Source organism: Rhineura floridana, chromosome 7 (genome assembly GCF_030035675.1).
Source record: "Rhineura floridana isolate rRhiFlo1 chromosome 7, rRhiFlo1.hap2, whole genome shotgun sequence".
NCBI lineage: Eukaryota > Metazoa > Chordata > Lepidosauria > Squamata > Rhineuridae > Rhineura > Rhineura floridana.
Genome location: NC_084486.1, coordinates 150,463,378 through 150,478,346, shown reverse-complemented (window position 1 = coordinate 150,478,346; position 14,969 = coordinate 150,463,378). Strand labels below are relative to the sequence as shown.

The 14,969-nt window shown below is 43.9% G+C and overlaps 1 protein-coding gene across 3 annotated transcripts in view; it reads left to right on the top strand.

Moving 5' to 3' along the window:
* The first annotated feature begins 2,155 nt into the window (after positions 1 to 2,155).
* MASP1 (MBL associated serine protease 1) overlaps positions 2,156 to 14,969 on the top strand; it is a 124,738-nt gene continuing 111,924 nt past the window's right edge. The window contains exon 1 of one of the 3 annotated variants that reach the window (XM_061637602.1): positions 2,156 to 2,576. In XM_061637602.1, the coding sequence (XP_061493586.1) occupies positions 2,572 to 2,576 (5 nt within the window). In that variant the 5' untranslated portion in view covers positions 2,156 to 2,571. The remainder of the gene's footprint in view (positions 2,577 to 14,969) is intronic. The other 2 variants (XM_061637604.1, XM_061637603.1) reach the window with 2 other exon arrangements.

Genomic DNA, 14,969 nt, shown 5'->3' with positions numbered 1-14,969 from the left:
CTGTCAGTACTAACTCCAACCTTCTATCACTGCCTTTGCCAACTGGGTGCCCTCCAGCTATTTTGGACTACAACTCCCATCAGCCCCAGCCAGCACTCCCCAATTCCCACTCCAAACCCTGGGTTCCATAATGGTTCTAGTAAGGAAACTGCTCCATGAGCACCTTGGTTCAATACGGGGTACTGGGGTCTATCAGGGGTCAGTGTCACTAGAGACTAGCTACAAAAGCTGTTCCACAAGAGCAGCAGATGTCAGACATATCGGATTAAAAGGGCATGGGCTCCATCACAGAACATTTGCGTGCAGGTAGGGAACTTCCAGATGAGGGCTCTGTCACTAGGGGGAGGGCTGCAGCTCAGCGGTAGAGCATCTGCCTTGCATGCAGAAGGTCCCGGGTTCAATTCCCAATGGCATCTCCCAGTAGGGCTGGGAGAGCCTGCCTGTCCTGAAACACGGAAAAGCTGCTGCCAGTCAGTGCTGACAATACTAAGCTAGATGGTCTGACTCAGTATAAGGAAGTTTCCTAATATTCCAAACAGGCCACTGAGATATTGCACATGGGTGCTGGCAACGGGTGTTTTCTGACCACAGATTAAAGGGGGCTGGTATTTTGATGCTAACAGCACTGTGCAGATACTGCAAATAATGCCCACTGATGCCCCATCTGGAAGCCCCCATAACGTGGTCTCCAGTTTGACTTTTACCTCTTTCCCCCTCTGTTCAGCAGCCTGAAGGTGGCATCATCATGCAAAAGCTTCCAAAAGGCTGCATAGATTCCTTCTGATACTCTGCACAGTGGTGCAGCTTACAGACTTCAGCAAACCTTTTAATTATGAAAATGGAAATGGACCTGCCTTCAAGTCAGTCCCAACTTATGGCGACCCTACAAATAGGGTTTTCATGGTAAACGGTATTCAGAGGGGGTTTACCATTGCCTCCCTCTGAGGCTAGTCCTCCCCAGCTGGCTCAGCTTGCCATAGCTGCACAAGCCAGCCCCTTCCTTGTCCGCAACTGCCAGCTGGGGGCAACTGGGCTCCTGGGGACTATGCAGCTTGCCCACGGCTGCACAGGTGGCAGGGCACGTCACCCTTGAGCCACTCCCTGTGGGGGGATCTTTAGCTGGCCTTGACACCCAGGAGACACGAGCGGGATTTGAACTCACAGACTCTGGACTCCTAGCCAGGCTGTCCTCCCCACTGGGCTATACCAGCTGTATTTGTTTTAATTATGCTTTGATTAAAATTTCATGGGGCTTTTAGGGGTTGCACACAACTGCCTCAGGGGGCAGATCTGACCCACAGACTGCTAGTTTGTCATCCTTAGAATATTCTTCAGCTGAACATGCTGAAGACTGGAGGTGGGGCAGAAATTCAATTCAGTTCACATTTAAAGGCAAACTGACCAAATTCTCACTTTCTGAAAGAGTATGTGAACCAAAACACAGCCGTCCATCGAAATTTGCACCTGTCCGAATTTTGCAGCGCGCTTCCCCAGCCAAGTAATGTGTGCAAAAATGCATCTGCGAGAGTAACATGCGTGTACAAATGCATAAAGTAGTGAATACAACATACAAACATGCAGTATATCTGGGGAAATTGCTTTGCAAAAATGTGTACATTAGGGAAAACTCCACACAAAAACATGTCTGTTATGTGAATTTTGCACTAAAATGCTGATGAATTTCCACGAGGACTTTTTCCCCCAAAGAAAGAAAGAAAGAAAGAAAGAAAGAAAGAAAGAAAGAAAGAAAGAAAGAAAGAAAGAAAGAAAGAAAGATGGGGAAATGTGGAGAACTAAACCTAAGACTGGAAAAGTGAAAAATGGAGAGAGCCAAAAGTAGCAGATTCACCCAGCCCCACTGAATCGACATAAGGAGCTTCGACGGCACGAAGGGAATGAAATCACTGACACCTACAGACTTCTGGGGAGGGATTGGGGGAAGGGTTAGGATATGTATTAGACACATATCTGACTGCCTTCCAAACTGATGCCGATACACGTTTTTCTGAGGCTTCTATCCATCCTTACAATGTTTATGTGTGCGTGGGGGGGGGATGTTGCTTTAAAAAAAAGAAAGAAAGGTTTCTGCTGAACTCTTTCCTCATGCGAGAGCTTCTTGTGCCCTGTTGAGAAGCAACTGTGATATTATTTTTTCAGCCATCTGGAAAAACAGCAGTAGGGAAGAGATTTTTGACAAGGCACAACTGTGCTGCTTTCGGAAGACGGATTCCTAACTTGCGCTTCTTTGTGGCATATGATTGAGCCATCCTGATTAGAAGCTGTGGGACTGCTGGAACCAGGAAGACAGATTTGGCCGTGGCAGGTTTTTTGGGGGGGGGCAGAGAGAGAGTATTGCACAGAGGGGAAGGCGTGACCAGCATGGAGAATGCCAAAGAACCCAGACACACACACATTCTCTCTCTCTCCTCTCTCCCATACACACACAAATCTCTGAACAAAGATAAGCCGGACAGCTGAACATTTGGGGCCACACAAACCATTGTCAACAAACCACCCTCTCTCAAAAGGATCGAAAGACACCAAGACCAGTGGAGCTCACAGGGTGAAGAAATGAGGTGAGTTGTGGTCAGGGAGGGGAGAGGGTGTCATGAAAGGTTGTCAAGGGTCTTCCCTCCCCACAACAGCCTCTTCACCTTATATGACATGTTTGCAAGGGTGTAAAAAGGAGATTCCTGTTTCGGGGGGGGGGGAGGTTCCATTCTGACACTTGTTGGCTCCTGTGATTTCTTGACGTGCTTTCAAACATGCCCATGTGCCATGCCTTGTCTCCTGAAACGTGCCACTTGTGCATGTTATTTATGTGGGGCGGCTGCAAGAGGGGAGGGGAGCCAGCACTGGCTTTGTTTTTTGCTTTTAGCTGAAATTTGTATTCTGATTCAGACCAATGTGGGGCTTATCATGAAAACTGGCAGTCATTCCCAGATGTAGAAAGTGGACAAGATAATCCCTCACTTGCAAAAACAGCCTCCTGCTTGGAAGGCCACCATCGTAAACAGAGGTTTGGATCCGTCGTCATGCCAGAGAAGCTTGGGAGAAACAAAACTAGAAAAAGGTTGATACCTCCCCTGGTTTGATTTTAGGTTCCCCTGATTCCCACGGCACTCAAATGCACCCGCTTTGCCTAAAAGTGCAACAGAATTTAAACTGGAGTGAAAGTTTTAAAACAGACAAAGCTATTCTTGGCAAGCAACCACCTTATTCCCCTAAAATAAAAAAGATGCCCCATTTCCATCCTCCTGTTTAAGGTGTATTCAAGCTGTACCTCACATTTGTAAATTGATGCCTCTACTTTTTGGGGGGTTAGCTAAACAGAGGGAGCACCTTCAAATTTTAGGGCTATGTTAAGAGGGTAGCAAGACCTTGAGTTAAACAGAACTCTTCTTCAGTGGAGGGCTGCAAGCTTTAGGGTTTCACAGAATTCTTCTTTAGGAAAGATTCTTTTTGCTACTGGAACTGTTGGACCAGAAAATGACCTGATCTGCTTCTGATTCCCATACCAGGAAAAAGGGCAGTGCTGTGAAAAAACTGAAAAGCAAATAAACAACAAATAAATAATAAATTTGAACTGTTTTCTCTGGTTGAGACACTCTTAAAAACTGCTGATTGGCCTATTCACATAATATTTATTTCACTTTAGAACTGGGGCTGCCAGCTTTTCCAGGCCTGTTGAAATCCAGCCTGTTATACAATTGTTTAAAGGTATAAAGCATCTGTCTCTAAAAAAAGTCTGGCATTTTGAATTGCACCCTATCTGATCCCAAAAGCAAATGTCACAGTTTGCTAAAACCCAATTATAAAAATGACAATCTACTAGCAACACATTTACCTGGAATGAGTACATAGAACACATCAATAGTTTCCAGATAAGCTGTTCTGTTGTTGCTGTTGCTGTTTGGTTGGCTTGGTTTGTTATTGGGGTTCCACAACTCTTGGCTGGGCATAGTAGCCTTCTGCTGTTTCTAGTAGCCAAGCAGACTTGGTTTTCTTGCTTTGTGCTCCACAATATCTGCTCTGTGAAGCAGGTTTTCAGGGAAAGGATGTGTTAGCACTGAAGCTGAATGCTGGCAAAGGCTGAATTGGAACAGGATCCCTGTTGAAGGAGTACACTTTACCCTGGTTATAATCACACTGAGACTTACATTCATTGCACAAAATACATACTTAATAGGAAAGACCCTGGTTCTGGCTAACTCAAGTTGGAGATGCAAGGACCTATGCTTGCTCTTTGATCTCTACAGGCGAGAGACAAAGGAAAAGTGTCTCCTCTCCCAAGGTTGGATGAAAAAAAAGCAGAGCTTGGGAAAGTTACTTTTTTGAACTACAACTCCCATCAGCCAAAGCCAGCATGGCCACTGGATTGGGCTGATGGGAGTTGTAGTTCAAAAAAGTAACTTTTCCAAGCTCTGAAAAAGGATAGGGAGGAGCATGAAATAAGGTCAGTCTAGGATCTGAAGGAAGGCCAGCACAGGTTAGGTCAGAAGAACTGTCTAGGAAGCATGGAGGTTCCCCTCTCTATCTACCCTTCCCCAAGCAAACCCCCAACAAACTGACTATCCCAACAATTCCAACAGGATGGTGGATGGTGAGGGATGTTTGTAGCAAACCTTCTCCTCTCAACACAAGGCACACCCTGGCTCCATTTTGAAAGAGGCACTCTGTGGTCCCCTCCAGATGGACGTCTCAGTGCAGGTGTATTCTGCAACATGTTCTTGACACAATAATAGTGCGTTATTCTGCTTTCATTTGTGCTGCTGTGATGCATCCCCAATGCTGCCACATCATTCCTCTCTGGAGATAGCGGAACAAAAAGAGACCAGAACATTTTTGATATAAAACGTTATGGGATTTCAGCAGGAAGTTGGAAATGGACAGCCTTCAAGTCAATCCCTACTTATGGACGACCTTGTGAATAGGGTTTTTATGGTAAATGGTATTCAGAGGTGGTTTTACCATTGCCTTCCTCTGAGGCTGAGAGGCAGTGACTGGCCCAAGGTCACCCGCTGAGCTTCATGGCTGTGTGGGGATTCGAACCCTGGTCTCCCAAGTCATAGTCCAACACCTTAACCACTATACCACACTGGCTCTCCAGCAGGAAGTTACAGAACGGGAAATGAAGCAGGCAACCGCCCCAAAACATTTGCAGGCACAGACAGTCTTGAAAGCGGGATTGTGTGTGACTGCTCCATTAGCATCATGAGCACAATTCATCCTGAATGCACAATCAAAAGGATGTCTAGAGGAGCCTTATGTTTCCATGTGCTGCTGGTGACATTTTAAAATGTGTTACTGGAATGTGACGGATGCTTTTCCCTTCTGTTTGCCAAATGTATGGTCTTCACTGGCAAATCTAGCAACTGTATTTGTAGAGTCCCTGCATTTAATAATGGGAAAAAATAATACAAGATATTGGGCAAGGATAGTTTTTTTATTTTAGGAACATAGAAAGCTACCTTATACCACATCAGGCCACCGGTCCATCTAACTCAATATTTATTTATTAAAATATTTAAATACTGCCTTTCATACATAATTACAAGGCATGTGCAAAAACAAAAATGCACTACAGTTACAAAATTCAGTGCTGTCTACACTGACTGGCAGCAGCTCTTCAAGGTTTCAGGCAGGAATCTTTCCCAGCCCTACATGGAGATGCTGGAGACTGAACCTGGAATCATCTGCATGTCCTCTGCCTCTGAGCATTCTCTACTTTGTAAATAGGATTAAACTGATTTGCTGTATTTGTTCGCATAATAAACACATACAACATTTTTTTAAAAGACCAGTTAAAATAAAATGGTGACAGCTGAGTGAATCGTGAAACTCCTTCACCAAATCGGGTGGTTAACAATAGTTATCCAAAGTCGAAAGTTCTTAACAATGGTTTTGCAAATTCCCAGATCTGAGCTTCTATAAGTATTCATTAGATACTGTCACAGGTCTACTAGAATCCCCAAATTCATCAGAACCCCAAAGGATAGTATAATAGTAGATTGTCATGTTTTACTATGAGAACTTCATAGCCCACTTTTCATACCCAGGACTCTGAGAGCAGCCTAACAACAATTTTAAAATAAAAATAAAACAGCAATCAATCAACAGTACAATACAACAACATACCATCCAATAATGATAACATTAAGCCAGGTCAAAACAATCTGAAAAGCTTAAAAATAAAAATCAAGCTCTGTGCTAAGGAAGCCTCCATTTAAGAGACCATGCTAGGGAGTGGGGGACACAACTGAAAAGGCCCTGTCTTAAGTTACCACCTTCCTTACCTCTGAAGAAGGGCCTTAGTGCCCCTATATGTTAATTGTAAAATGGTTCATGATGCCTTGTGGGAAGCAATATAATAATAATAATAATAATAATAATAATAATAATAATAATAATAATAATAATAATAATAATAATAATAATAATAATAATAATAATAATAATAATAATGGTCCTTTAGGCACCCAGTTTTAAAGGTTAAAAACAGTATATTTATTATTAGTATTAGCATAGAATTAGTATGCCTTTTTAGTGCCCAGGTCATCATTTTAATTTGAATCTAGATTATATCAATATAGGGTAGTTCAATCAAGTCCTACTCAGAGCAGACCCACCAAAATTAATAAATCTATGCTAGTCATGTCTATTAACTTCAATAGATCTAACTCCAAATAGAACTAACATGGGATCCGACGCGTGCATAACAGATTTGGATATACTTGGAACACCCGTTTATTCCAAGGGCAGGGGTAAGACTGCAACTAAGGGGAGGATTGGTTATATATTTCCTCTTAATGATTTTATTTGGTCAGATGGTTCTGACCTACTCATCAGAACCCAGTACAGAGAAAAGTCCCACCTCTAGCTATGTGTGACACTAAAAACAGAGACTCAGATGCATCCTACAATAAGTTTAACTCAGGCCCTATCTGCACTAGACATTTAAAGCAGTATCACACCACTTTAAACAGCCACAGCTTCCCCTAAAGCATTCTTGGAACTGTAGTTTGTGAAGCGCATTGAGAGTTGTTAGGAGAACCCTCTTCCCCTCACAGAGTTACCAGAGAAGAGGAATTGACTGTTAAACCACTGGGAATTATAGCTTTGGACGGGGATAGAAGTCTTTTAACAACTGTCAGCACCCTTAACAAACTACAGTTCCCAGGATTCTTGGGGGGAAGCCATGACTGTTAAAAGTGATATAACACTGCTTTCAGTGTCTAGTACAGATGAGGCATTAAGTGCACCAAATGAAAGTTCCGACCCACTCATCCCCCTTCAGCCACTCTGGAGGGTCAGGAGAGTTTTTCTATCAATGTGGGACAGGGACAGGAGGCTGCTGAGGGAATGGTCCCAAATCAGGCTTAGATCCTGAGACAAGTGGGTGAGTGAGTGAGTGAGATTTATATCCCACCCTTCCTCCCAGTAGGAGCCCAGGGTGGCCAACAAAAGCACCAAAAACACTCTAAAACATCATAGCAACAGACTTGAACAGGGTGGTTCATGACAGATGCTCTTGGAGGTCACTGATTCATAGGGTCACCATAAGTAGTAATCGACTTGAAGGCATATAACAACAACAACAAAATATATTTCAACAAAACATCCTTAAAATATACTAAAATAAAACATATTTTAAAACATATTAAAAATATATTAAAATGCAATTCCAGCAAAGACACAGCCTGGGATAAGGTCTCTACTTAAAAGGCTTGTTGAAAGAGGAAGGTCTTCAGTAGGCGCCAAAAAGGTAACAGAGATGGCGCCTGCCTAATATTTAAGGGGAGGGAATTCTACAGGGTAGGTGCCACAATGCTAAAGGTCCACTTCCTATGTTGTGCGGAACGGCCCTCTTGATAAGATGGCATCTGCAGGAGGCCCTCACATGCAGAGTGCAAGGATCGACTGAGTATATAAGGGATAAGACAGTCTTTCAGGTATCCTGGTCCCAAGCTGCATAGGGCTTTGTACACCAAAACTAGAACCATGAACTTAGTCCAGTAGCTAATGGGCAGCCAGTGCAATTCTTTCAGCAGTGGGGTGACATGTTGGCAGTACCCTGCCCCAGTGAGCAGTTGCACCACTGCATTTTGCACCAGCTGCAGCTTCTGGATCAACTTCAAGGACAGCCCCACATAAAGCACATAACAGTAATCCAACCTGGAGGTTACCAGTGCATGGACAACAGTGGTCAGGCTATCCTGGTCCAGAAACAGCCGCAGCTGTCTTACCAGCTGAAGCTGGTAAAAGGCACTCCTAGCCACTGGGGTCACCTGGGCCTCTGGTGACAAAGATGGCTCCAAAAAGACCAAACTGTGAATGGGTGGGAAAACGGCAAATGCAATTCAATATAAACAAGTGTAAAATTATGCATATTGGAGCAAAAAATCTTAATTTCACATATACGCTCATGGGGTCTGAACTGGCAGTGACCGACCAGGAGAGAGACCTCGGGGTTGTAGTAGACAGCACAATGAAAATGTCGACCCAGTGTGCGGCAGCTGTGAAAAAGGCAAATTCCATGCTAGCAATAATTAGGAAAGGTATTGAAAATAAAACAGCCAATATCATAATGCCGTTGTATAAATCTATGGTGCAGCTGCATTTTGAATACTGTGTACAGTTCTGGTTGCCTCATCTCAAAAAGGATATTACAGAGTTGGAAAAGTTTCAGAGGAGGGCAACCAGAATGATCAAGGGGATGGAGCGACTCCCTTACGAGGAAAGGTTGCAGCATTTGGGGCTTTTTAGTTGAGAGAAAAGGCGGGTCAGAGGAGACATGATAGAAGTGTATAAAATTATGCATGGCATTGAGAAAGTGGATAGAGAAAAGTTCTTCTCCCTCTCTCATAATACTAGAACTCGTGGACATTCAAAGAAGCTGAATGTTGGAAGATTCAGGACAGACAAAAGGAAGTACTTCTTTACTCAGCGCATAGTTAAACTATGGAATTTGCTCCCACAAGACGCAGTAATGGCCACCAGCTTGGATGGCTTTAAAAGAAGATTAGACAAATTCATGGAGGACAGGGTTATCAATGGCTACTAACCATGATGGCTGTGCTGTGCCACCCTAGTCAGAGGCAGCATGCTTCTGAAAACCAGTTGCCGGAAGCCTCAGGAGGGGAGAGTGTTCTTGCTCTCAGGTCCTGCTTGCGGACTTCCCCCAAGCACCTGGTTGGCCACTGTGGGAACAGGATGCTGGACTAGATGGGCCACTGGCCTGATCCAGCAGACTCTTCTTATGTTCTTATGTTCTTATGATCCAGGAGCACTCCTAGACTACAAACCTGCACTTTCAGAGGGAGTATGACCCCATACAAAGCAGGCAACTGACCAATTATCTGAACTTGGGAACCACCAACCCACAGCACCTCCATCTTGCTAGGATTCAGACTCCGTTTATTGGCCCTCATCCAGCCCACCACTGAGTCCAGGCAGCGGTCCAGGGATTGCACAGCCTCTCCCAATTCAGATGTTACAGAGAAATAGATCTGCGTATCATCAGCGTACTGCTGACCTCTCGCCCCAGATCTCCTAACGACACTTCCCAATGGCTTCATACAGATGTTAAACGGGGGGGAGCAAGATGGTACCCTGAGGCACCCCACAGGGCAACTGCTAGGGGGGTGAAAGACAATCACCCAATGCTGTTCTCTGAAAACAACACTGGAGACAGGATCAGAACTACTGTAAAACAGTGACTCCGATACCCATCTCACCAAGTTGGCCCCAAAGGATACCATGGTCAATGGTATCAAAAGCCACCGAAAATCAAGTAAGAATAGCAGGGTTGCATTCCCCATGTCCTTCTCCCGATAACAGTCATCCATCAGGGCGACCAAGGCCGATTCAGTCCCATAACCAGGCCTGAACCCAGATTGGAATGGATCAAGATAATCTGTTTCATCCAAGAGTACTTTCAATTGCTGCACCACAACCCTCTCAATCACCTTCCCTAAAAAGGGGACATTTGCGACTGGGCAGTAGTTGTCACAAGCCAGTGGGTCTCGTGAAACCATGGTATCTTCCTGGATTGGTTCTGTGGGATGGGCATTGGGAACACAAGGTTATGAATTTTCCAGTTCTACCTACACGGCTGTGGCCAGAGAGTAGCACTGGGAGACTGTTTCTTGGACCCCTGGCTGTGAGGTGCTGCTGTGAGGTGCTGCAGGGCACTGTTTTATCCCCAGTGCTGTTTAACATCTACAGGAAATCATTAGGGGTGGTTATTAGGGGATCTGGGGCAGGGTGCCACCAACATGTTGATGACACTGAGCTCCATTTCTCCATAACATCTAAATCAGGAGAGGCTGTGCAAGCCCTGGACCAGTGCCTGGATGCAGTGATTAGCTGGATTAAAGGGAAATAAGGTAAACCTGAATCCTGATAAGAGAAAGGCTCTGAGGGTGAGTGGTTCTCTTGTCCAAGACGTTGGTTGATTGCCTGCCTGCTCTGGATGGGGTTCCGTTTCCTCTGAAGGAGCAGGTATGCAGCTTCGGGTGCGCCTGGATCCTGCTTTGTTACTAGAGGCCCAAATGGCTTCAGTGACTAGGAGTGGGTTTCTCAGTCTTCAGCTATAAGGCAATCACAAGTATTCCTGGACCGGCACAGCTTGACCACAGTGGTTCAGGCACTGATAACTCAGGAGTGGATTACTTTTAAGTAGAGACTTTCTTAAGTAGAGATCTTATCCGAGTCTGCGTCTGTGTTGGAACTGCTTTTTAAGATGTTTTTAAAGCTTTTTTAAAAAGATGTTAAAAATGAAGAATTACTGCAATGCACCGTCTGTGGAGCTTCTCTTGGGCTTGCCCTGGAGACTGCGGTTAGCAAAAAATGCTGCTGTGCTCAAAGATCCATACTGGCTGCCAGTTCTCTACTGGGCTGCCATCTTCAAGATGCTACTATTGGTATATAAAGCCCTTGATAACTTTGGAACAGATTACTTAAGGGATCACCTGATCCTATGCATGCCTACTTGGTCACTTCAACCCGCAGAAAGTTACAGGTGCCACACAATGTCCATTCCGCTTGTCTGGCAACCCCTCTGCTCTGGAACTCCTGGCCCATTAACATTAGGCAGAAAACTTTATTGTTTCAGCAAGCCTTTCCAGAAACATGATTTAGTTACAACTGTTTTTAAATCTGTTTTTAAATTTGTTTAATAATTTACTGTGTTTATTGTTTGCAAATTTTTTTAGATGTTTTTCATTGTTTTAAGTATGTTTTTATTTTATTTCTTCTTGTATCACTCCTAATGTGTTTGCCACCCTGGACTTCCTTTGCTGCATTGGGTAGGGTATAAATTTAACAAATTAAAATAAATGTCAGAAATGAATTGCCCAAGCCCCCTTCAAAAGCTACTAAATGACATTCAGTATATGGATGTGCTATCTCTAGTATCAGAGGCACTATGACTTTGAATATCGGCTGAAAATCGTTCTGAATTTGTCTGATCTTCTTGGATCACTTTGAAAGGGGATTAGACAAATTCATGGAGGATAAGGCTAGCAGTGGCTACTAGACCTGAAGGCTATGCTCTGGCTTCATGGTCGGAGGCAGTTTGCTTCCAAATACCAGTTGCAGGAAAGTGCAGGAGGGGAGAGTATTTTTGTGTTCAGGCCCTGCTTGTGGGCTTCCCACTGGCATCTGGTTGGCCACTGTGAGACCAGGATGCTGGACTAAATGGGCCACTGGCCTGATCCAGAAGACAGGCTCTTCTTATGTTCTTATTCACTAGTGGGGAGAGTACTGTTGCACTCAGATCTTGCTTGTGGGCTTCCCAGAAGAGGCACCTGGTTGGCCACTTTTGAGAGAGAACGCTGAACTTGATGGGCCATTAGTCTAATCTAGAAAAGAGGCTCTTCTGGTGTTCTTACTCTCCCTGTCTTCCAAGTATTCTGGACCCACCCCCAGTGTCTCTGCCAGCTCCACCCCAGACCTTTGTGCGCCTGGCGAGAGGTCTGGAAGAGGAGCCTGCAAGGTGGTCAAGCCCTCATAGGTAACCCCTTCAGAACTTCCACCCAACACACAAAAGTCTGGAGATGGATGTTGCTGGTAGGGACAGGGGTATTGGGTAAAGAACAACCCTGTTCCCAAATCCACACGTTTGTGGATCATGTGGAGGGCACCTTCTGAAGAGGGTTCCAATGTGAAATCAGAATGAGAGAGATCTCTGTTGTATGACTCTCTAAATGTATGCAATAGTCTTCAGGCAACGTGTAATCAATCGTGTATGTTCTTTAGCACTGCTTGTAAATTATTAGTATGGAGTTTATATCAAGAGGTCTTGTTAGGGGGAAAGGCCATTGCTCAGTCAGAGAGCATCTGCTTTCCATGCAAAAGATCCCAGGCTCAAGTCCAGGCTGGGAAGAACCCCCATCTGAAACCATTTGGGTGTGGTTTATGGCATGAACTGCTGTCCATTTTGCACCCTGTTCAGGTTGTGCCTGGAGTAGGCACTGAAGCAACAAAACATGGAACTGAGGAGAGTTCAGAAACAAATTCCTCCAGCCCAGAATCAAACATGAGACCAAATTTCCTCTGAAGCTTGGGCCTGGCTTGGAACAGTCTTGCAGCCAGCTTACCCTCATTGCCAGTCCCCCTCCCTTTCCAAGCAAAACTTATTCTTGTGGAGCGGTGAGGGCTCAGGAAGTGCCATCCCTCACTAATAGAGCACGTGCCTGGCATGCAGAAGGTCCCGGGTTTAATGCCCGGCATCTCCAAGTAGGGCTAGGAAAAGAATCCCGTCGGTGAACCTGGAGAACCACAGCCAATCAGTGCAGACAACAGTGAGCTGGATGAACCAGTCATCCAATTCAATATACGGCACAGCTTCCTATGTTAATATTGAATCCTACTGCATTTAGGTGGTTAAGGATTTATCCACTCCCAGTCCATTTCTGAACCCAATTCAAAGTACTAGTGCTTAGTTTTAAAGCCCTACTTGGATTGGGACCTGGGTATGAAAGATTGCCTGCTTTCATATCAACCTGCCATCTAGTGCATAAGGCTGTCCTGACATGAGGCAGGTGGCATCCTATGTTGGGGGGTGCTCTACCTAGAGAGGCTTCTTGACAATATTGGCTTTTCAGTGACAAGCAAACCACCCTCACCACAGGCTCTTATAAGTATGCTAGAAATGATAGCCATGTGGTCAATAGAGTAGCATACTATAATGCATAGGAAAGCCACATCTTCTTGTTGTTATGTGCCTTCAAGTCAACTACAACGTATGGCAACCCTATGAATCAACAGACCTCCAGTAGCATCTGTTATGAACCACCCTCTTCAGATCTTGTAAGTTCAGGTCTGTGGCTTCCTTTATGGAATCAATCCATCCCTTGTTTGGCCTTCCTCTTTTTCTACTCCCTTCTGTTTTTCCCAGCATTATTGTCTTTTCTAGTGAATCATGTCTTCTCATGATGTGTCCAAAGTATGATAACCTCATTCATCAGTTTGACTTCTAGTGATAGTTCTGGTTTAATTTCTTCTAACACCCAATTATTTGTCTTTTTCGCAGTCCATGGTATTCACAAAGCTCTCCTCAGGCACCACATTTCAAATGAGTTGATTTTTCTCTTATCCACTTTTCTCACTGTCCAACTTTCACATCCATACATAGAGATCAGGAATACCATGGTCTGAATGATCCTGACTTTGGTGTTCAGTGATACATCTTTGCATTTGAGGACCTTTTCTAGTTCTCTCATAGCTGCCCTCCCCAGTCCTAGCCTTCTTCTGATTTCTTGACTGTTGTCTCCATTTTGGTTAATGACTGTGCCAAGGTATTCATAATCCTTGACAAGTTCAATGTCCTCGTCAACTTTAAAGTTACATAAATCTTCTGTTGTCATTACTTCAGTCTTTTTGACGTTCAGCTGTAGTCCTGCTTTTGTGCTTTCCTCTTTAACTTTCATCAGCATTCGCTTCAAATCATTACTGGTTTCTGCTTGTAGTATGGTATATCTTAAATATCTTAAATTATTGATATTTCTTCCTCCAATTTTCACACCTCCTTCATCTTGGTCCAATCCCGCTTTCTGTATGATATGTTCTGCATATAGATTAAACAAATAGGGTGATAAAATACACCCCTGTCTCACACCCTTTTCTATTGGGAACCAATCGGTTTCTCCATATTCTGTCCATACAGTAGCCTCTTGTCCAGAGTATAGGTTGCGCATCAGGACAATCAGATGCTGTGGCACCCCCATTTCTTTTAAAGCATTCCATAGTTTTTCATGATCTACACAATCAAAGGCTTTGTAATCTATAAAGCACAGAGTGATTTTCTTCTGAAATTCCTTGGTCCATTCCATTATCCAATTTGTTTTTGCGATATGATCTCTGGTGCCTCTTCCCTTTCTAAATCCAGTTTGGACATCTGGCATTTCTTGCTCCATATATGGTAAGAGCCTTTGTTGTAGAATATTGAGCATTAATTTACTTGCATGAGATATTAGGGCAATAGTTTGATAATTACTGCATTCCTTGGGATCCCCCTTCTGGAACTGGGATGTATATTGAATGCTTTCAGTCTGTGGGCCATTGTTTAGTTTTCCATATTTCTTGACAAATTTTTGTCAAAATTTGGACAGATTCAGTCTCAGTAGCTTGTAGCAACTCTATTGGTATGCCATCTCTTCCTGGTGATTTGTTTCTTCCAAGTATTCTAAGAGTAGCTTCCACCTCACATTCCTTCGTACGCTTCCTCCGTGAATGAATCTGTCATTGTAGCATCTCTTTTATAGAGTTCTTCAGTGTATTGCTTCCATCTTCTTTTTATTTTATCTTTTGTCAGTCAATGTGTTCCCATGTTGATTATTCAGCATCCCTGCTCTTGGTTTAATTGCTATAATGCATAGGAAAGACCAGAGCTTGGAAGATTACTTTTAAAAAGTAATAAATTACAGTTACAATTACTTGGCCCAAAAAAGTAGTAATTGCCGTTT